Source organism: Sorex fumeus, unplaced genomic scaffold (assembly GCF_029834395.1).
Source record: "Sorex fumeus unplaced genomic scaffold, SorFum_2.1 ptg000055l, whole genome shotgun sequence".
Classification (NCBI taxonomy): Eukaryota; Metazoa; Chordata; class Mammalia; order Eulipotyphla; family Soricidae; genus Sorex; species Sorex fumeus.
Genome location: NW_026606112.1, coordinates 15,090,782 through 15,112,520, shown reverse-complemented (window position 1 = coordinate 15,112,520; position 21,739 = coordinate 15,090,782). Strand labels below are relative to the sequence as shown.

Genomic DNA, 21,739 nt, shown 5'->3' with positions numbered 1-21,739 from the left:
GGGAGGGAGAGCAGCAGCTAAAACGCTTGCCTTGCAGAGTGAGCCACACCGAAAAGGGAGAGAAGAACATTCCCGGCCGCCACCACGGCTGTGGGGTCTGCACCAGGAGCACGTGGCTGGTGGCAGGGGCAGCAGTGATGGGTGCCAATGTGACTAGGACGGGGGAGGTGGGCGAGCTGACGGACCCACCAGGTAGGCAGATAGTTCTATCTTGTAAGTCCAACATTGGCCCTTTCTCAGTCTCTGTGAATGTCTGGTTCACCCGTTTCTTTGTAGACGTCCTTGTTGGAAACTGGGTTTGTACTGAGGCCCCTAGTGTGCACACGGCTCAGGCAGCCGCAGCCGCAAAGGCCCCAGGTCTCCTCGGGTCCTTTCCAGGGTCCTCTGCACGCATTGGGACCTCTGTCCCCCCAGCAGTCCCCTTCCCCGGCCTCTTCCCAGGCTTTCCTGTCTGCTGCTTGCCTGTAGCTGTGGCAATAATATTTCTAATTAAAAACTTCAATAATACCGCCTGGCAGTGCATTTCAGCGCAATTCCACAGTAACATCTAGAGCAGGGCTTCGTGAGCTTTTACTCCTTCAACCCCTTTGCTCTCGACATTTTCACAGGACCCCAGGTATATAATGCAGCTACACAAATCATTTACTTGATGATAATGCATAAATTTATTTTAGAATGTTTTTCATGACCCCCACTTTAAGCTACATTGCCGCATATAGGGCTGCAGCCCTCCGTTTAAGAAGCTAGGAAATGGACTGGAGCGCGTTTGCCTTGCACACGGCTGACCTGGGTTCGATTCTCAGCATCCCATAGGGTCCCCCAAGCACTTCCAGGAGTAATTCCTGAGTGCGTGAGCCAGGAGTAACCCTTGTGCATTGCCCCAAAAATTTTTTGGGTGTGACCCAAAAACCAAGAAAAAAAAAGAAAGAAAGAAAAAAAAAAAGAAGCTAGGAACTGAACAGGTGAAGACAGACAACAATCACTTTTATTTATCTTTGTTTGGTCGACCACACCTGGTAGTATTGGTGGGTGTACTCCAGGCTCTGAGCTAAGGGTCACTCCTGGTGGTGCTTGGGGGGGCTCTGTGTGCTGGTTTCAAACCCAGGCCTCCTGTGGGCACAGTCTGTTCTCAGCCCACAGCTGCTTCTCATGTCAGGCTGACATTACCAGGAATCACAGGAGGAACACAGGTGACTGTCTTCATAGCCACCAGCAGAGAGAGAGAGAGAGAGAGAGAGAGAGAGAATGATAGCTAAAGGCAAATCCAAATATCACCTGCTCTGGGGGGAGAGGGGGTGAGTGGGGCTCAGAAGGAGAAGCCCCCCCGCCCAGGACACCTTCTTTGTAAAAAGCCTATGGGTGCTTCTGGTCTCTCCAGCTTTCTACTCGAAACTTCTTAGAGACCTCAAGATATAGCACCTCTAGCTAATGAGGTGCCCTGATGTTGGGGTTTAAGGAACCGGGAGCATTGGAACTGAGAACAAAGAGGCCAGGAAGCTTCATGAACACAGAAAAGAATACATAGATAGATAAAAAAAAATCCATAGTAAAAAAAATGCATAGATAGATAGATAGATAGATAGATCTGCTCTTTTTCCAAAACCCAACATTTTTTTTTCTTAACCATTTTCTCGGTGACTGGATTTTTTCTTTAGATTCTAGAATCCAAAAAAGATTACTTTTCACAGTTTTGTTTTTCCAGCTCAGTCCTGGCTTTAGCGAGGGGGTCAGAGTTTGAGGGGTTCCCTGCTGTAGTCTTCTGCATCATCTCTCCTCCAATTCCTCATTCATACTTTTTAAACATATCATCTGAACTCTTGTGTTGCATGAGAGTGTTCAAGGTAACATAGGCTCCAGGAGACAAAGGCCTGGAGTTGTCTTGGTGACCAACATGCTCCGCACCTAGAATTGTGCATGGCATATATAGTCAGTGCCCAGTAAACATGACCGGAATAAGTGAATAAGAGAATGAGGAAATTAATGTAGAAGAATAAAAAAAGCACCAAAACAGAAACAAAGAGACAAGACATGGGGAAATAACACAGGTCTGACATAGACAAACGGTTCGCTGATGCCATTTGCTTCCCTAAAACAAGAGAAGATCGTTCATTTCTCGTTGACATTAGGTAGAACTGTTTCAAGACACTCGGGCTACGGATCTCAATCAAGTGTAGTTAGTTTCCGAATCAGTGTAGCTGGAACATTCAGCAATAGCTCAAGACTCCTGATTCCAAGCCAGGAGGGTTGGAGGTGCTGTTGGTTGTCTCAGAGATAATCCGGGATCACACATGGGCAGGACAGTCCCTCGCTACAAAAAAGAAAAGTTTTCTTGGAGCAAATGAGGACACCGTGTCACTTAAGATCTACTTGTGTCAAGCAGATAAATAACGGAGTACTTTGTCATCTCTGAATTAAATTCAAAACAGCTCACGCCCCAAAATTCATTTGCTGTGCCCTTTAGACAAAAACTGAAAACCTAATTAAAAAACTTTTTGAAGTGGGTGATAGAGATTGCCCGAATGACTGGAGCATGTGCTTTGCCCCAAGGAGCCCTCATCTGACCCTAGGCACTGCACATGCCTAACCGCTGCCAGGGCAGCCCAGGCTGGGAGTAGCCCTGGGCATTGCCCACTGGCTTTTTTTTATGCTCTTAATGTATAAATTTTAGATATTTAAATATGGCTATGTGCTGATATTTAGGGAAAGTTTAGTGACTAAAGTAATAGTAATAGAAGTTCTGATTCAGGAAAAATAATGGAAAAAACTTTAGAGAACAATCTAACCATTGTCCTAAATCCCTGCTCTTGCCAACTTATGTGCAGAATCAGAATAAACAGGAAAGGGTTATTTCAACAAACAAATAGACTGTGCTAAATTATCCCAAATGCATCTGTGTTAAAAAAAAAATTCACTTTAACTGAGGTGATGTCGAAGCGAATCAGATGGGAGCATTACGGTATGAAGGCGAAAGCTAATATTAATAGAGACAGTGAGGAAATGGGGGAAAATATTTAGTAAGTGCAAAGCATGTTAGTATTTAGGATATTTTCTGAGTCATATTTACTATTTATAATCCATCCAGCTCAAGAGTTATTTTTGTTGATGACGATTATCATTCTGAGCCATGTCAAAGGCCCTTCCAATCATTATATGGTTATTCGAGGTGAACAGAGGAAGCAGTCAATATTTTAGTCTTTCTTCAGTCGGGTGAGGGAAGGTTAGCATCTGAAAATAAGCACACACAGAAGACTGGCCGAACCCCAAGGTCAGAAAAGAGGTGGGGCTCAAGTATGCAGGGCCTGGTAGAAGTATTGTCTTGGGAAGTGGCCAGGAGGATGAAACGTGACCCATGAAGCCTGGAGTGACGAGAGGCAAAGAAAGGGCCTTGGAGGAGCTGGCCAAGAACATGACAAGCTCTGAGATCAAAGAATGTCCGAGGTGGTATGTGCCCTAAAGTGTTAATGGATTCCTCATTGCTTCTCATGCCTCCTGCTTTGCTCTGCCAGAATCTGACTTTGCCCTTCTTCGACACCGCAAACCGCGTATCCTTTTTTGGAGTCCTGAGCCCAGGATAATCTTGATTAAGCTGAAGTGAACACTTACCTAATTCTGTCAGAAAAAATATTTCTGATGTTTAACCTGATACTTAAAGTGGTAGTTGCTCTTCTCGGAGCAAAAATAGCGAAGGTGATTGAACATTGGCTGCACCTGAACAGCACTCCGTTGGGTGCACTTTAAATGCATTAAAGTAACGGGCATGTTAGTGCAACCCAGCGATGTTGGTCTTTTTTACCTTCATGTTTGGAAATGAAAATAAAGATTCACGGTATTGTTATTGTGTCAAGAATCACACCGAATTCAAATCCACATTCCATGAGCTTGTTTGCCATTTATAATTTCCACACTGAGTCCTATCACTTAATTACTAGTCATTTTTGCTAACTCTTAAATGATTCTCATACCATCCTATTTTATGTATAAAGCGTTCACAATACACATATAAATTCTCAAACGTCCATTATATTAATAGATATTGGAGATCTCATTTATAGAAGATACAGTGCAGAATGCAAGCACTGAGTCAGGTTCAAATCCTCGGCACCACCTATTGGCTTTTCAATTCCTCTGAGCAGAGAGCCAGGAATAGCCCCCCACCCCCACCCCCAGCACTGCGGATGCAGTCCCAAACTGAAGGAAATAAATTTTTTTTTTAAGTGAACAAAATAAGAGATGGGACTGGACCCACTTGGACCCTGTCCTGTGCCGCAGAGACTGGAGAAGGGACAGCGTTCACATTGGGCACTGTCATGCTGTGCTGGTGGGGTTGGGAGAGAAACCAAGCTGCCGGCCCTCACTCTGACACCTTTGACACCCCGAAGGCCAGAGAGCTGGGACTGGAGCACAGTCACCTCTGCGTGGGCGGGTGGAGGGGGAACAAGGAAGGGAAGATAACTGAGAACTTGCCTCCCTGGAGACTCCAGTCTCGAGGAGTCAGGGCCAGGAACAGTGTCAGAAGGACGCCCTGGGCCTCCGTTGAAGGAGAGAAGCCGGTGTGAGGCCTCAGGGAGACGCTGAGCAGCAGGAGGGGCGAGGGGCGGCAGAAGCATGTTCCCTATGGTGCCCTCACACACAGGACCCCCGGAGTTAGCACCAGACGCTCCCCCCCCCCCCCCCTTGTAGGCTGCAGGTCTCTGGGAGGGGCCAGCGAGCCCGGTGATGGGAAAGAAAGGCCCATAGCCTCCTCGCCCCCTCATTCCCAAAGAGCATCCTTGCTTTCACCCTTGCTCCCACTCCCCCTCCCCTCCTTCTCTCTCTTCCATCCCCACCTCCTTCTCCTTCAGATCCACAGTATTCTTGGCTCCTTGCTGTACTGAAGAGCCTGGAAGAGACGAGGTGCTTTGACAGGGCCTGCCCACCGCTGGCCTCTGCGGCCTCTGCGGCCTCATTAGTGGGACTGGAGAGCGATGCGCCCTATCGGGCCGCAGGATCTGCCCGCCTGAGCCAACTTGCCCCTGTGCCGCTTCGCCTCCCGCCTCCCGGCGGGCCTCCCCCACCCGCCTCCCCTTCGTTATTTCTCTTCTCTCTCCACCACCCTCGTTTTTGGAGTTTCGCCGGCCTCCAGTGTCTCCACCTATCATTCTTTGTGGTTTTAAAATAATCCTTCCAAAGCGTCCAAGCCAGCTTGAGCTCATAGACCGCACGAAGACAAGCCACGGACGTGACTGCCGCTTCCCAGCCGCTCTGCAAGTCAAGGGGAAAGCTGAGCTCCGAGGGCCTGGCACAGGGCGCAAGGGACTGGGTCGCTGACTGGAGGCCCAGAGACCATCCCCAGAGCTGCATGGGCCCCCCGAGCACGCTGGGGGCAGGCCCAGAGCACCAAAGACACACACACACACACACACACACACACACACACACAGAGATTTAGCTCTGAACAAGAACACAGACGCATCTTCCTCTAGAGATTCCTCCCGCCACCCCCTCACCCCCAAGAAAATTGAGACAGCAGATGTGAGGAACATAAAAATCAAGTGAAAAGGTTCATGTCCATGTCATCCGCCTCCTGACAAGGAGGGAAGTGAGTTCTATGGTGCTCAACACTGAGAGAGTCAGACGGTACTAAAAGAACAACGGGGCCACTAGCCACTAACCGAATAGAGATGAGCAGGGAATTACAAAGAACAGGGGTTCAGCAGGATTGGATAGATGCGTACATAGAAGACTACAAGAACTCAGAAAGAGGTAGATATTAGGAAATTTATGAATGATGCCACACAAAATGCTAAAATGACCAGTCTGATGTGCTAATTTTCCACATCAGGAAAATGTGGATTTTTCCCCCCTGGTTCTCTTTTGGTAGTCTAGAAACTACAAAGAAATAATGAGCTCATTTATGATTGATAACATCAATAATTCGTATTTATTTAGACCTTAAGTTATTTATTAATAGTTAAGCCACAGGCATTATCACATTTAATCAACTCAAATAGATTTTAACATTACCTGATTTACAGATGAGAAAATTGAAGCTTAAAAATACTATGAACTTGGCTGGAGCGATAGTACAGTGGGTAGGGCGTTTGCCTTGCACGCGGCTGACCCAGGTTCGATTTCCAGCATCCCATATGGTCCCCTGAGCACCATCAGGAGTAATTCCTGAGCGCAATGCCAGGAGTAACCCCTGTGCATTGCTGGGTGTGACCCAAAAAGTAAAAAAAAAAATTATGAAACGGGATTGGAGAGACAGTGCTGTGGGGAAGGCGCTTGCCTTGCACACTGCTGACCCAGGTTTGATCCCCAGCACCCCAGATAGTCCCCCAAGCTCACCAGGAGTGATCCCTGAGTAGGGCCAAGAGTAAACCCTGAGAGCCCCCACAAGGGGCTCCAAAACTAAGAACGAACAAGAAGTCACAAGAGTTTCCTCAAAGCATACAGAATAACACCCCACTGCATCTGCCTCACTCCCAGTCTGTGTCCTTAACCACATAGGGTTCAGATTAGCTCATTGATGCCAGCACACACTATGACTGGCTCACACTTCAGTGTGGTCTAATTCATGCAGATTTCAGTGCTCTATGCCACTGTGTTAATGGACCACCGTCCACATAGCAGATGGTCCCTAGGAACAAGTTCAACCCTTATGGTCTTGTTCAACATTTTATTTTACAACACTTTTGGTGAGAACGTATCTGCTTATCGAATTTTCCAGGAATGTGGAACCAGGAGGAGTAAGACTATGTTTGATAACTACAAGAATCCAAAGAGATTATGGAATGATTCACTAAAAAGAGGGATGTAACAGTGATTAGAATAGAATCCTTACATCAGAAATAACTGCACAAATGTACTGTCGTAGCTGTGGAAGAGAGGGTATAAGAAAGTATTCAGAGGTGTTCATTCCCTCACTTTAAGGACTATACTGAACTAAAACTGATTCAGCGCCTTACCTGAGGAACCATTCAAGAAATGTATAAAGTCTTGGGGCTGGAGCAATAGCACAGCAGGTAGGGCATTTGCCTTGCACACGGCCAGCCCAAGTTCGATTCCCAGCATCCCATATGGTCCCCTAAGCACCGCCTGGAGTGATTCCTAAGTGCAAAGCCAGGAGCAACCCCTGAGCATCACCGGGTGTGACCCAAAAAGCAAAAATTTTTAAAAAATGTATAAAGTCTTTGGGCAAAACAAAATTATGCTCTGATGGGATTAGGGGCAGGGCAAGAGTATACTGTGTCTTCAGGTGTTTCTGAAATTTGGCCATGAGGGGATATTAAACCCCTTACGTTTGGTTCAGTGTGAGAAATAATCCTGTGAGTCACATTGAATCAGTGTGTTTCCTATTGCCAACTTTTTTTTTCCTCCAGAATCTCAATTCTCAAAGGGAAAAAAGAAAACCAGAATAAGAAAAAAAACTAGTCATTTTTTCAGGGTGGTATAAAATAGTTTTTAACATAGATCCTGTAGAGGTCTTTCTTTATGTAAGAGGCTGATGAGTATTTTTTCTCATTTTTTAATATATATTCTGTTTTTATAAAGTTGTTTACAATAGTTTATTACAGATAATATTCAAACACCAATCCCACCACCATGTACCTTCCCACCACCAGAGTGGAAAGTGTGTGAAGATTGTTGTATTTCATCCTGGAGCCATTTAAGCCCTTTATATAAGAGAATACAAGCATGTATGTTAAAACCAAACAAATGCGTGCTTCTGTTGGTACATCATTGGGCTAGAGTATAAGAGGTCCAGAACGTTCTGTGTCACTCTCTTCTGGGAGCTTTATTTCATAGTCTCTGGATCTTCACCACTGATGGGATTATATGGCGAGGGCGGGGGGGGGGGGGCAGTATGTGGGTGTGACTGCCAAGCTCCTGGAAAACTGAGAAGCTGGGGGAAGGAGGCACAGTCCCATTCCGAGTGAGCTTGGAGATCTCATTCACAGGTCCCACATACCTGGGTTTTTCTGCAGGTTCCCTCATAGGTGAAGCTTGTCAGAGCCTGTGGAGAGTGGCCTTGAGCATGGCTGCCATAGGGTTCTGGAGGTTTTCGGCTGCTGAGGTTCTGTTGGGGTGGGGAGCGAAACTCAACCTGTCCCCCTCCGAGTTGCCCAAGTGAAGAGAGGCTGGGGCGGGGTCAAAATATTCTGTCTTGCCAGATGTTTTAAACTGAGAATGAACATTAATCCTTAGAAATTAGTCTACGTGACCTTTAAAATACCTCCCTAAGAGATATTGCCTCTGCCAAAGGGATAGGGGATGGGCAAGCCCTTCTCATCCTTGGTCCCCACGGGACCCTTGAAGTCACACCCACAAATATCCTCCAGCTGCTACTTTTGCTCCTTAATGGCCATGATCCAGAGACACACAAAAGAGTCTCCGAGCTGAGCAGCATTTCTCCAGACCCTAATTATTTAAAATTTTAGAATTCCAGGAGCATGCGGCCGCTCTTGCAGCCACACAACATCTTATACTATTCATAACAAGCAAAACAGAAGAGTATGAGGGAGATTGTCTGCCATAAAGGCAGGGGGAGGAGTGGGATGGGGGGTACTGGGGACCTTGGTGGTGGATGATGTCCACTGGTGGAGGGTTGGGTGATTGATCATTGTATGACTGAAACTCAAACAGAAAAGCTTTGTAACTATCTCACAGTGATTAAAATAATAATAATAATAATTAACATCCTGAATAAAAAAAGTAATGTGGAGTTCATCCCCATTTCAATCAGGTTAATCAATGGCTGAATAAATAGCAGTACTCCTACGCTAAAGAAAAAAAAAGAGATAGTGCCTCTAAACATGTCAGATGAATAAAGCATTTCTATACTGTTTTTTCCCAAAAAAAGTAAACTGCTTTCCTCTGTACTTTGCAACCTGATTTAATATTCTATTAGAATATATTGCAAAACTTCTATTTTGAACCTAAACTTTAAATTTCAGTTTTTTGCTTACAGTATGACAAGATGTTTTACCACACCAACTTAGATTTCTAGTGGTTTTTTGAAATGGATGAGTTCTTTGCTTACTTTGTGTTATTTTAGCCAAAGATTACATAAAGTTGTACTATACTTGTCAATTTTTGGTTTTTAAATTTGGTCTGATGATAGAATTTTTTGTGAAGTTTACAAAGGAATACATCAGTGCAAGAGTTGCCTTTAAATGCTCACTTAGTTTTTTATTTGTTTGTTTTTCCACTTTTGGGTCACACACCCAGTGATGTGTAGGGGTTACTCCTGGCTCTGCACTCCGGAATTACTCCTGGTGGTGCTCAGGGGACCATGTGGGATGCTGGGAATCAAAACCGGGTTGGCTGCATGCAAGGCAAATGCCCTACCCACTGTGCTATTGCTCCAGCCCCTCACTTAGTTTTTAATGAATTGAATTCTAATGAACATATGAAATTGTTTTAGGTAATTATCTATTAATATTATATATATTGCTTTTGGGGTCACACCCAGCAATGCTCAGGGGTTACTCCTGGCTTTGCACTCAGGGATTACTCCTGGAAGTGCTTGGGGGACCATATGGGATGCTAGGAATTGAACTTGGGTCGGCCACGTGCAAGGCAAACACCCTATCCTCTGTACTATCGCTCTGGCCCCTATAATTATTTCTTAATTTAGCTCTGTTATCTGCCTTCTGTTTTTTGTCCTGTCTTGAAACATATGTTAAAGTTTTTATTTTCCAACATTATCAATAGAAAACTAACTGGATATACATTGAATACCTTTTGTTTCTTTCCTAACAGTATTAGAAAACATCTTTTTTGTTGGTTGCCATTGATGTCTTTTCTAACATTTTAGAATACAGTAGCAGCAAAAATTTTAAATTTCTCTTTAGAATTTTAATCCTCCAAAGCTTACTAATAATTTAGTGGGTAAATTAATTGTAGTGAATTTTTTTTTTAGGTGTCATCCCTTTTCATGGATTTTCAATGTATGGTAAGTTGGGCTTTAAAATAGTCATTGTTTTTGTTATGCTTTAGAAAATCAAACATGAAGATTACACTTTATATCACATCATCCACACACTTAATAAGTTATTGTGAACATGTTTAAACACTGAGTTTAGTTTCTGCATGTTCAGTTGGGAAAAAAGTATTCATCATAATAATTCAGATGATGACTGTTGGACGGATCAGAATTAAAACATACTGTGAAAATGCTCCTGTGATTTGCCACTTCCGAATCCACTGGGAAATAGAAATCCACCTTCATATTTAATCTCCTAGGTATAAAACAAAATGGCTTCAATTCTGAACTAATTATCATTAGGTCCTTTTTAGACAATCATAAGTCAGTAAGAATGGAAAGGGAGCGACAGCCCTGAGTTTTAGTTCCCGATTTCTCCTGACTCTTGGGACCCATGGCAGTAATGACACTGAAGCCTTTGGATCTCGACGGTTGCATGTCCAGATGCAGCCTGTGCCCCCTTGAGTACCCCAGTGCCTTTCCATCATGAGTCATTAGTTGAGAAGTGTAAAGAAACCCAGTGAAAATGAGCAAGAGGAAAAATGCCCTACTCCTTAACGCTCCTTAATGATTCCGTTTCCATACCTTACATATAAACTTGTCCAAGATTACTGTCTCTACTCTCCAAACTTTAGACTGAAAATTTAAACCAAACAGAAATGAAACAGAATTTTTTTTACTTTTGTTAAAAAACATCAGAAATATAATGACACTTTAAATGCTGCTTGTTCAATACAAGACAATCACGGTGAATGACATGATAATGAAACCTCTTTTATGTCATTTTATTTGATCCCTGGCACTGGATTTTGATCTTCAGCAATGAAAAATAAACAAAATACATCCAATGAAAAGGGCAAAAGGTACCTAGGAATTTTGCATTATGCTGCTATTGATAGTATTGGCCATGAGCTTGAATTATAAGGCATTCTATTCTGAGTGCCTGAAATTTCATAATATAACATTATATAGTGGCCGCTTGGTAGATTTCTTCTTAATCACTTACTTAGATTTCTTATTGCAAAAAAATGAGGAACTTACAGTAGAAAACGTATTGGCTCCAGGAAGATGGCTCGAAGGGCTGGAACACATGCTTCACAAATGGGAGCCCCCCCAAAAAAATCCTCAGCACTGCGCATTCCCTTTAGGACCACTGGGAGTGCTTCCCGATGCTGCAGATGGTGGCCCCAACAGGAGCAGATTCAAAAATCCAAAATGGCTGAGAATATGAATTTTGCCTCTAATAAAAATATTATTATCCTTCTATCCTGTTTTAATAACTGCAACTGCAAAAAATGTTCCAAGTATATCATTTGAAAAAGATGTACTTGAGTGATTCGGAGTTAAGCTAATGATGTCATGAAAGGGTGTCAGGCAAGGTGCCTCTTCATTTTCTTCCTCATTTCTATGGGGTAAGATTATACACCCAAAGAAAATGTGTAGTGGAGAAATGGTTGGTGCAAAATGTTTAAAACGATGAATGCTATTTAAGAAAAATACATTAAGCATCCACAAACACTGCAGTAACCACTTATTTTTCAGTGTTCTAGAACAATCACAAATTATTCCAAGGAACCCTAGTACTCTACCACTTCAGTTTCAGTGACTATTTTTTTTAATTGTAACACTTAACTTTAAAATCATCCTTCCCTGAGAACAAAAGGGAATGCCCTGCCACAGAGGCAAGGTGGGATAGGGGGATGGGGGGCGGGAGGGATACCGGGATTAGTGGTGGTGGAGAATGGGCACTGGTGGAGGGATGGGTACTCAATCATTGTATAACTGAAACCCAAGCACAAAAATTTGTAAGTCTACAACTGTAGCTCATGGTGTTTCACTAATAAAAATGTTTAAAAAAATAAAATCATCCTTCCTTGTCCCATTTATGCAGATTAATAATCATATTGTAGGTATATTATGTCTTCATAAATAAATGTATGTAGTTTTAAATTGGACAAAAAGTAAATGACTTCAGTTTTATGGGAGAAAAAGGTACTTTAATTAGGCTCCCAAAATGTGGAAGTTTTTTACATGTTATATGTAATGGACTAAAGCTTTATCATTTCATAGCTATATAAGAAAATTCAACAGAAACAGTTATGGTTTCTTGAGTAAAAGGGTTTTGTTAAGTTTCACTTATGGGGAAAGGTACTGATTTTAAAATTTATTTTTATTCCTTCACTCGAAATGATCATTGATGATTATTGAAACTAACTTTGACAGCCACGTTACTGGCTTCTACATATTAATAGATTAGAAGTAAGAGGATGGCTTTGGTATTAGGTCCAGAAAGACTCAACACAGACAGATGACGCTGAACATACAGAACTTTATAATAATGTTAAGTACTGGTAAATCAATAAAATTCAAAATTTTAAAGTCGAAGGTAGCTGGACTGATAGTACAAAGGATAGGGTGTTTGCCTTGCATGCAGCTGACCCGGGTTCGATTCCCAGCATCCCATATGGCCCCTTGAGCACTGCCAGGAGTAATTCCTGATTGCAGAGCCAGAAGTAAGCCCTGAGAATTGCCAAGTGTGACCCAAAAAAGTCAAAGGGGAAAAATATGCATTATTGGACACATAAATTCCAACCCCCTATTTTGAATTCTCACAGAAGGTAAGGCCTTGCACACGGCCAACATGGCCGACCCGAGTTCGATTCCTCCGCCCCCTCAGAGAGCCCAGCAAGCAACCGAGAGTATCTCGCCCACACGGTAAAGCCTGGCAAGCTACCCATGACGTATTTGATATGCCAAACACAGTAACAAGTCTCACAATGGAGACATTACTGGGCCCGTTCGAGCAAATCCATGAACAACAGTACTACACTATTACCATATATTTATAGTAATACCATCGCTTTTTCTTGGATAGTGAAATTAGAACAGATTATAATCTTTTGATTCATATAATACCTTTAATTGGAGTTAGTCTGATAAGTAGAAATTTATTTGATAGAATACATTTTAAAGGTTAATTTGGAGGTAGCAGGATATGTTTGTCACTTTTTAAACATATTTTTATTTACATATAAAAATAGTACTTTGGGGGAAGAAAGATGTATAAATAGTACTTTATTTACATATAAATATAGTTTCTTGGGGGCAAAGGATAGGCCATGTGCAAGGTAAGACACTTGCCTGGCATGTGGCCTATTCTGCTTTGATTCTGTGGCTCCCCTTGGTCCCAGAGCATTGTCAGGAGTCATCCCTGAGCACACAGCTGGGAGCAAGCCCACAGCACAGTCAGCTGTGGCCCACAAACCAAAAGAATATAAATAAAAGGGCCAGAGAGAGTACAGCAGGTCGGGACCTTACCTTGTGTGAGGTCAGCCCAGGTTTGACATCTCATATGAACCCCCTGAGTGCTGCCGGGTGTGGCCCAGAAACAAACCTCCCCCCAAAGACTATAAGTAGATACAGCTATTTATTTATTTATTTATTTAAGTTTGAGCTCTTTATTATTTATTATTTATTTATTTATTTGCTTTTTGAGTCACACCTGGTGATGCCCAGGGGTTGCTCCTGGCTCTGCACTCAAGTAATTACACTTTGAACTGCTCAGGAGGCTGTGTGCAAGGCAAATGCCCTCCCTACTGGACTATCATTCCAGCACTTATATGGTTATTATTTATTTATTTATTTTGCTTTGGGGGTCACACCTGGCGATGCACAGGGCTTACTTCTGGCTCTGCACTCGGGAATTACTCCTGGCGGTGCTCGGGGGAACATATGGGATGCTGGGAATCAAACCCAGATTGGCCACGTGCAAGGCAAACGCCCTACCCGCTGTGCTATTGCTTCAGCCCCCTATTTGGTTATGCTTATGTATTAGATATTTACCCTCCAAATTGGTTTCTCCCCCACACACCTTTTTTTTAATTTAAGAAAAAGCAAAATTTCTCCATTGAAATGCCAGTTTTCTAATGATTTCCTCATCACTAACTGTCACGTACAGTTGACTGAAGTTTTATATTTGTCTGGCTTTACGCCGCTTACTGTCTGTCCCTTCCCTGAGTGAGAAGACCGTGCACTGAGCTGGCTCTATGGGGTCCTTGCCTCTTGATTGCCTGCTGTGTTCTCCCTTGGAACTCACTGACAGGTTTCAGAACGCCAGTGCTCTGTGTTAATTCGGGACCACAGTTTGAAGTGACTCAGGAAGCTCTTCCTCATTAGTACTGCACCTCATGTATCTGCATCTTAAACATGCATCTGCCGCCTGAAACCTCCAGGGCTTGTCAAGCTGAAAGCTGGGACCTACTTGTGTGGCCCTGGGGCTCTCTGGCCTTCTGCTCTGGGGTGTCGACTTGAGTTGATCCCCACTGAGCTTAATCACCTAGAGCTGGGTGAAAAAGAATATGGAATTCAGCATTTGAGAATTACATTCCTTAGAGTTTCTTTCAGCCTTTGAAAGCCGCCTTGATACATATTGAGACATGCCAATATTACCAATAAATATAACTTGTTTATCAAAATGTTTTTTTAATTTTAGAGTTTAATTGCTAAAGACTAATTATTCTACTTTTTTATGTTGTTTATTAATCACTGTCACTGTTACTTTCCTCCCATCGTTCACTAATTTGCTCGAGCGGGCCCAGGAATGTCTACATTGTGAGACTTGTTACTGTGTTTGGCATTGAATACGTCACGGAGAGCTTGCCAGGCTTTCCCGTGTGGGCGAGATACTCTCAGTAGCTTGCCAGGCTCTCTGAGAAGGGCGGAAGAATTGAACCCAGGTCGGTCGGGTTGGCCACATGCAAGGCAAAAGCCCCACCACTGTGCTATCACTCCAGCCCTGTTGTTTATTAATATTTTTAATAATAGAGGCAGTGCTCAGAGGCCCATTTGGTCTTAAGGATTGGACCCAAGCCTTGGCCACGAAAGACGGGTGCTATAATCATTTGACCCACCTCCCCAGCCCAGTTTAAAATCTAGCCATGGATCATCTTGTATGTTACTTATTGGACTTTCAAAATTAAAAAAAGGATCATGAAATGGCCTGGATCCTTTGTGAGCGAAGCAAAGTAAAAATGAATCTCACAATTGTTACTTTCTTCAAGTGTTTTAAAGAAAGTTTTAACTTTATGTAGACCATGGAGCTTGCTTTGAATTTTTAAGATTCCTACATAACCCTATCACATATTTTGGCTGTGCGTATTTTTTTTCAGCAGGAGAAACATGATTATAAGTATGTCTGTGAAAGAATACTATTTGTCTTATCTGATTTATATTTTCAGTTGCTTCATGAATTGCTACTAGTAGTTCTGCAATAATATCAATGCTTTTTTTCCCTTTCAGTTGCACCACTTTGTTTTCTCTACCATGAACCTTCCAAATTGTACCTGATCTTCCGCGAGATGTATGTGCGCTTCTTCTTCAGGCTCCATTCCATCTCGTCCCATCCTTCCGTAAGTTCACAAAAATTCCAATCCAATCAAACGTTCTCTCTCTCCTTCAGAAAAGGCCTCCTCAATTAAATTATAAAGCCACAGATTTTAATCTGTGATGTCGAGCAATATATTTCCACAAAATAAATGCAATTCCTTGGTTTTTCATTACAAATTGCGATTGCCAGATTGCGGGCAGTGGGGAAGGAGGAGGAGGGAAGGAAGGAGCAGACGTGACATCAGGGCTGAGGAAGAAGGTGCAGTGACTTTGTGCATCAAAACCAGCCATGACAGCACAGTTGTAGCCCTGTTACCTAGGTTATAGTCTGAATTTAAAAATTTTTAAATTTCAAGTTGAAAGAGAAGTAAGTTGACATTTACATCATTGTGGTAATAGGAAAAAGCCCGTTCTCATCTGCACCAATGTGATCTTTTAGATTAAATGTGATTTCTTTGACAAAGAGATCTGCCCTGTGGAGCACCGATTTCCTCACCTATGAAATAGACAGTAGAGAACGAGCCTACGAACCTTCCAGGCAGTCTTGGCTCACGGCAGTCAAAGAATAATGAGCTTCTGTTTCCAATTGTTGCTATGATCATCATCTCGTCTCTGAAATGAAAATCAGATGTTTATCATGTATTGTTCATTCCCTGCTTGTCTAATTATCAGTTATCCCAGATACTTTCTTTGTGTTTATCCTCTCTGAGACAACCCACAGGCCTCGCTGTGAGAGACAGGAGAAGCATACTGGGGGCCCCACACCGTGGTCTGGTTCCTTCAGCCCCTACTTCATCCTTTCTCCCCTCTGAGCCCGGGTAGACACAAAGGCCGCGTTGAGTCCTGTGTGGAGACTTTTTCTCCATTTCAGCTGTGTTCTGGGGAACTCGACCGACTCTCCCGACCAGACATGACACTGGGGTGAGTCAGGGCTGCCAGTTTCCCCAGAGACTGTAGCTGCGGCTCCAGTCCTTTCTCTCGAGCCTTAGTCCTGGTTCCTGCACCCTGTCTCCCTGCCCCACCCTTGCACACAGACATTGCTAGCGAAAGCTAGCTCAGGCCAGAAAGCCAGGGCATCCAGGGGGAAGCACATGCTGCACCCCCCATCTGCTCGGGTCTTCTTCAGAGACTCCTGGATTTAGTGTACTTCCGTGTTTGCCTAATAGAGAAAATCTAAACCCTGTTTCTCTGTCCTAATACTTAAGTCAATATTGGACTTTTGACGCTCCTCTTCAGTCCCATTTTATGCTTAAGTGAAAAAATAAAATATTTGACTCGCTGTCCAGTGCAGCCTGGAGAAGTCTGGCCAGCCCTGCTGTGGTCCAGCTGCCCTGGGGTGTCCTTTTACAGCCAACCCACCGGGCCAGCCCCGCCATGTCCCTTCTGCTGTCCTGCAAGCATGAAGCCTTTCCGGCCAAGCGGCCATCTCCTTTTCTGGCCAAACTGAACTCCTTGGAACCTTGACAACCCTTTTTTCCCCTTAGAAACTCAAAAAAAGAGGATTAAGACTTCCTTACCAAGATCTCCGCGGAGGAATGCTGAACTACAAGAAAGACTTTATTCAGAGTCCAGAAGTGAAAAACGCACTTGAAAAGCCATCTGCTTCAATCAGTTACTTTCTGTACTCTACCCAATAATGCCCCTTTTAAGAAGTCGATTTCAGAAAGAAAAATATCTTTATACTAAGTAATCAAATATTCTCGTTTGATAACTTCCTGATGCAAATTTGGAGCAGTCAGCAGTCTTTCCCTGGGGGTGGATTTCAAAAAAGAGTGAAAAAAGCAGGAAATATTTTTCTTCATGGGTGAGGCAGCTGAAAGGAAAAGGACTTGGAGGAGAAAGGGTGTGACTGTAGCCCCAGAGAAATACCTGGAAGCTGGAATGAATCCAGAGAAAACTCATTTGGCCAGGCTGAGTGGTATTACGCGGCTTTTAGGGAGCAGGCTTTCCTTCGAATATTCCCTAACTAGGTGATGTGGGAGCCTCCGGTATTCGAGGCTCCTTAGACAAAGGCTCCTAGAGAGGGATGTCCTACATCTGGAAACCCTGCGAGTTGGAAATTGCTTGTGTGTTTCTTGTTTTGACTTCTATTATTAAAAACAAACTTAAATGTTTCCCCCTTTTTTCTCACTTCACTCAATATGTTGGCAGAGTTGGTTGTTAAATGCTGAAATGCATATTTCTCTCATGGTTTGTTATTGTATGCAGGGTATTGTGTCGCTCTGTTTGCTGTTTGAAACTCTTCTGCAAACATACCTTCCCCAACTCTTTTATCATCTACGGGAAATTGGGGCTCAACCGTGAGTATTTTCTTTCCTAGTGAAATCAGTTGATATCCAAAGACTATTTCACTGTCATTGTAAAGCACTGGCAATGATGCAGTAAATTTCAAGACAAATTAACAGTTTTCCCCCATTTGATTTTAATTTAGAGAAACAGTTCTCGTCACGTAACTACTTAATAAAGTATTTCCCAAGTAGTGATTGTAACAGAAGCATCCCCAAATATTCTTGGAATAATTACCAAAGCCTGGGACAACAGTCACCAGGATAAGCATTTTTTTTTTTCAGTTTTGTTTGGTTCTGGTTTTGGTTTTGGTTTTGGTCGTTTGGCCACACCTGAAGGGCTGGGAGGCACTTGACTCTGGCCTTCCTCTTATAAAGCAGTCACTCAACTCATGGCACTGTCTCTCCAGCGCCAAACTAAGTTAAAGGTGTTGGTCAAAACTGAAGCAAAATTTTGTAGAAAAAAATACTACCTGAGAAATTGTGCCAGAGTGATAGTTCAGTGTTTGCCTTACTCTGGGTCGGCATCCCATATGGTGACTTGAGCACCACCAGGAGTAATTTCTGAGTGCAGAGCCAGGAGTAACCTCTGAACATCACCAGATGTACTCCTCTCTAAAAAGAAAACTTAAGATACGCGATGATACTAAAAGTCAGTTTATCAGAATACCTTCATGAAAGCTCTGGAAGCTAAATTTTTCTGTCTTTAAAATTTTTGTTTTGTTTTAGGTGGAGCGATAGCACAGCGGGTAGGGCGTTCGCCTTACAAGCGGCCAACATGGCCGACCCGAGTTCGATTCCTCCGCCCCTCTCGGAGAGCCCGGCAAGCTACCGAGAGTATTCGATATGCCAGACACAGTAACAACAAAGTCTCCAATGGAGACGTTACTGGGCCCGCTCGAGCAAATCGACGATCAACGGGAGGGCCTTTACCTTTACCTTTACCTTTACCTTTAGGTTTTGCACCACACCCAGCAGTGCCAAGGGACTATTCTTGGCCCTGTGCTCAGGGACCACTCTGGTCTGTGTGGTGTTAGGATCAAACCTGGGCCTCCCACATGCAAAATATTTTCTCAATCCTTTGAACTATCTCTCTGGTCTAAATTTTGTTGTCTTATATAAAGTAACATTAGGTCAATTAGCTACCAATCATTGTACTCTGATTTTCCTTCAAAAAGTTTAAAAATATGTTTATCTCATGGTGGGGCTGGAGCGATAGCACAGCGGTAGGGCGTTTGCCTTACAAGCGGCCAACATGGCCGACCCGAGTTCGATTCCTCCGCCCCTCTCGGAGAGCCCGGCAAGCTACCGAGAATATTCGATATGCCAGACACAGTAACAACAAAGTCTCCAATGGAGACGTTACTGGGCCCGCTCGAGCAAATCGACGATCAACGGGAGGGCCTTTATCTTTATCTTTTATCTCATGGTGAATTACCTATTAATGTATAAAATACTTAGGGTCTTAAGTATGATTTAGTTTTTCTCTCATTTAAAAACAATGTATCTAAAGCAATAGAGTCTACAAATGATTTACCAATGGTTTAGAACTGTTAGGAAATGAATATTAATTAATTCTTTGAGGCTACAAAAGGAGTTAATGAGAAATGGAACAGTTTAGTATTTATATTTGCCACACTTGAATGTATAGCAGATGAATAGATGGGTGGATGGGTGTATGAGTGAGCGGTTGAGCTTGAGATTAATTTAAATTGTCTCTTAATAAATTTTCTTAAACTGGCAAAACATTAATTTACCCAAGCATCAACATTTCTTTAAATCAAGATAATTTAAGTTTCTCATCTTTAAAATCAAGAGAATTCCTACTTTGTGGAGTTGTTTTAAGGTTCAGTTGTATGTATGTATGAATATAATTATATATATATGTGTGTGTGTGTATACATATGACTATGTGTATCCTTTCAGTAAATTGCCACTGAATGTCAAGTACCTTAGATCTTAAGAATGACATTTATAAAACCTTATAGGACAAAGGGTGTGGCATAAAGTAGTAAAGCACATGACTTAATTGTGTGGTGCCCTGGATTTTTTGATTCCAGTACACAAAACACACACACACACACACACACATACATACATACACACAGAGTAAGTGTATATTACAAGTTTACACTTGTGAATTTTCTATTTTTCTGCTGGTTATTGAATAAGAAAAGAGATATTAGGGTCTCCTACTATAATTATAAATTTTCACTTTTTTCTTCATTGTTATAGATATGTCACACACACATGTACATATGTATATTTTAATTTCATGGATTTGAAGTTTGCTTTTGGGAGATTTGATCTCTTTATTATTATGAAATGTCTTTTTTCCTGCTGATAGATATTATGTGACATAGCTATTGTAGCTTTTTTTTATTTCGCTTTGCATGGTATATTTTATTTTATCCTTTTACTTATTACACAGACTATCAATATCTATTTTTCATGTGAATTTCCAATTATGCCTCAAGAAATATAATTGGATCATCCATGCAGCATCTTGCCTTTTCATTTAATTTTAATTAATTCCATTTACATTTAATGTAATTGATAACAGTGGATTAGAGAATATTTATATTATCTATTTTCTAATGTCATATATTTCATGCTTTCTTTGTTCTTTTTTCATCTTTTCTTGCATACTTTGTAATAAGTACTTTTGTTCCATTTTATCTTCCCTAGTGGGATATTATTTTTACCCTTTCAAGTTACCATAAACTGTGTTGCTTGTAAACAAAAGAAATTTTTCTCTCTTGGTTTTGAAGACAGGATGTCTAAGATCAGCTGCTAGCACAGTCAAGTTCCCGGGAGGACCTTCCTCTGGGTCACAGCTGCCGACTTTCACTGTATCCTCACGTGGTAGGAAGGGAGAAACAAACTGTCAGGAGTCTCATCAAGGCACTCATCCCAGTCCTGCAGGCTCCACAACTTGTCATCTCCCACAGACACACCTAACTAATGGATCACTCTGAGGGGAAAGTTTAAATATCCAAATCTGGAGGGGATGCATCCAAGCATTCAACCCATAATTGCACCCTACCATTAATAATATACATTATTAATTAATCACTTCCTATCTTCAAATAACTCGAGGTTTAGAAATCTTCAGTGGCTAAGATCTTGGTCTTTAGTTCTCAAAAGTTTGACTGTTATCCAAGTAGGGATTGCTTCGAGCTAATTAAATCTTCAGAAATGTCTTTTGCCAAATTTAGGAATATTTTCTTTTTCTTTTTTGATTGGAGGAAGATGAGACACGCCTTGTAGCATTCAGTATTCAGAGGCTAGTTCTGACTCTGTGCTCAGAAGTAACTTCTGGCGGTTTTTGGGGCCTGGATATGGTGCCAGGAAGCAAACCAGGGTTATCCACCCACAAGGCAAGCACCTCGTGTCCTGTACTATTTCTCCAGCCCTTAGTCATTATTTCTGCAAACTATTTTTTCTGAACAACATTTAGTGTCCTTTTCTTCTGGGACTCCAATGCCACAAATGTTAAAGCATTTGGTCTTATCCTACAATTTCCTAAAACTCACTTCATTTTATTTTTAATTGTTTTCATTCACCTTATTCCTTTTTTCTCAGCTTGAGTACATACTACTCCTGTATTTGTTAATTCACTGGCTTTCTTTTTTCCTCAGCAATTTCCATTTTGCTTGCTGTTGATTCCCATCCAGTATGGATTGTGCTTTTGTTTGCATTTTTTTTTTTTAGATCTAAGGTTCTCAATTGATGAATGTCCAGGAGTGAGGGATGTTACCACTTTGGTGGTCCGTGTGGTGGGTAGAGCTGTAATCCTAAAGCTTAACAACAACTGCTGTAAAGCAGTGTTACCTTAATAAAAATAAATTTAAACGTTAGTAATGTTTCGTGTGTGTGTGTGTGTGTGTGTGTGCGTGTGTGTTAAAGGTTGAATCCAGGACCTCATACATCTTTACCTCTGAGCTTCTTCCCTAGTCTGCATTTGGTTTTGGCAGAACTCAAAGAACTGTGCTTTACAACCGTAGCACTGTAGCACTGTCCTCCCGTTGTTCATGGATTTGCTCAAGAGACCACCAGTAACATCTCCATTGTGAGACTTGTTTTTACTGTTTTTGGCATA

The 21,739-nt window shown here is 42.3% G+C and overlaps 1 protein-coding gene across 1 annotated transcript in view; it reads left to right on the top strand.

The window, feature by feature from the left end:
* The window catches only part of TBC1D19 (TBC1 domain family member 19), a 130,468-nt gene that overhangs the window by 98,770 nt on the left and 9,959 nt on the right, over positions 1-21,739 (top strand). Inside the window, exons 16-18 of the mRNA XM_056125556.1 lie at positions 9,905-9,937; positions 15,266-15,375; positions 17,561-17,652. Coding sequence (XP_055981531.1) covers positions 9,905-9,937; positions 15,266-15,375; positions 17,561-17,652 — 235 coding nt within the window. The remainder of the gene's footprint in view (positions 1-9,904; positions 9,938-15,265; positions 15,376-17,560; positions 17,653-21,739) is intronic.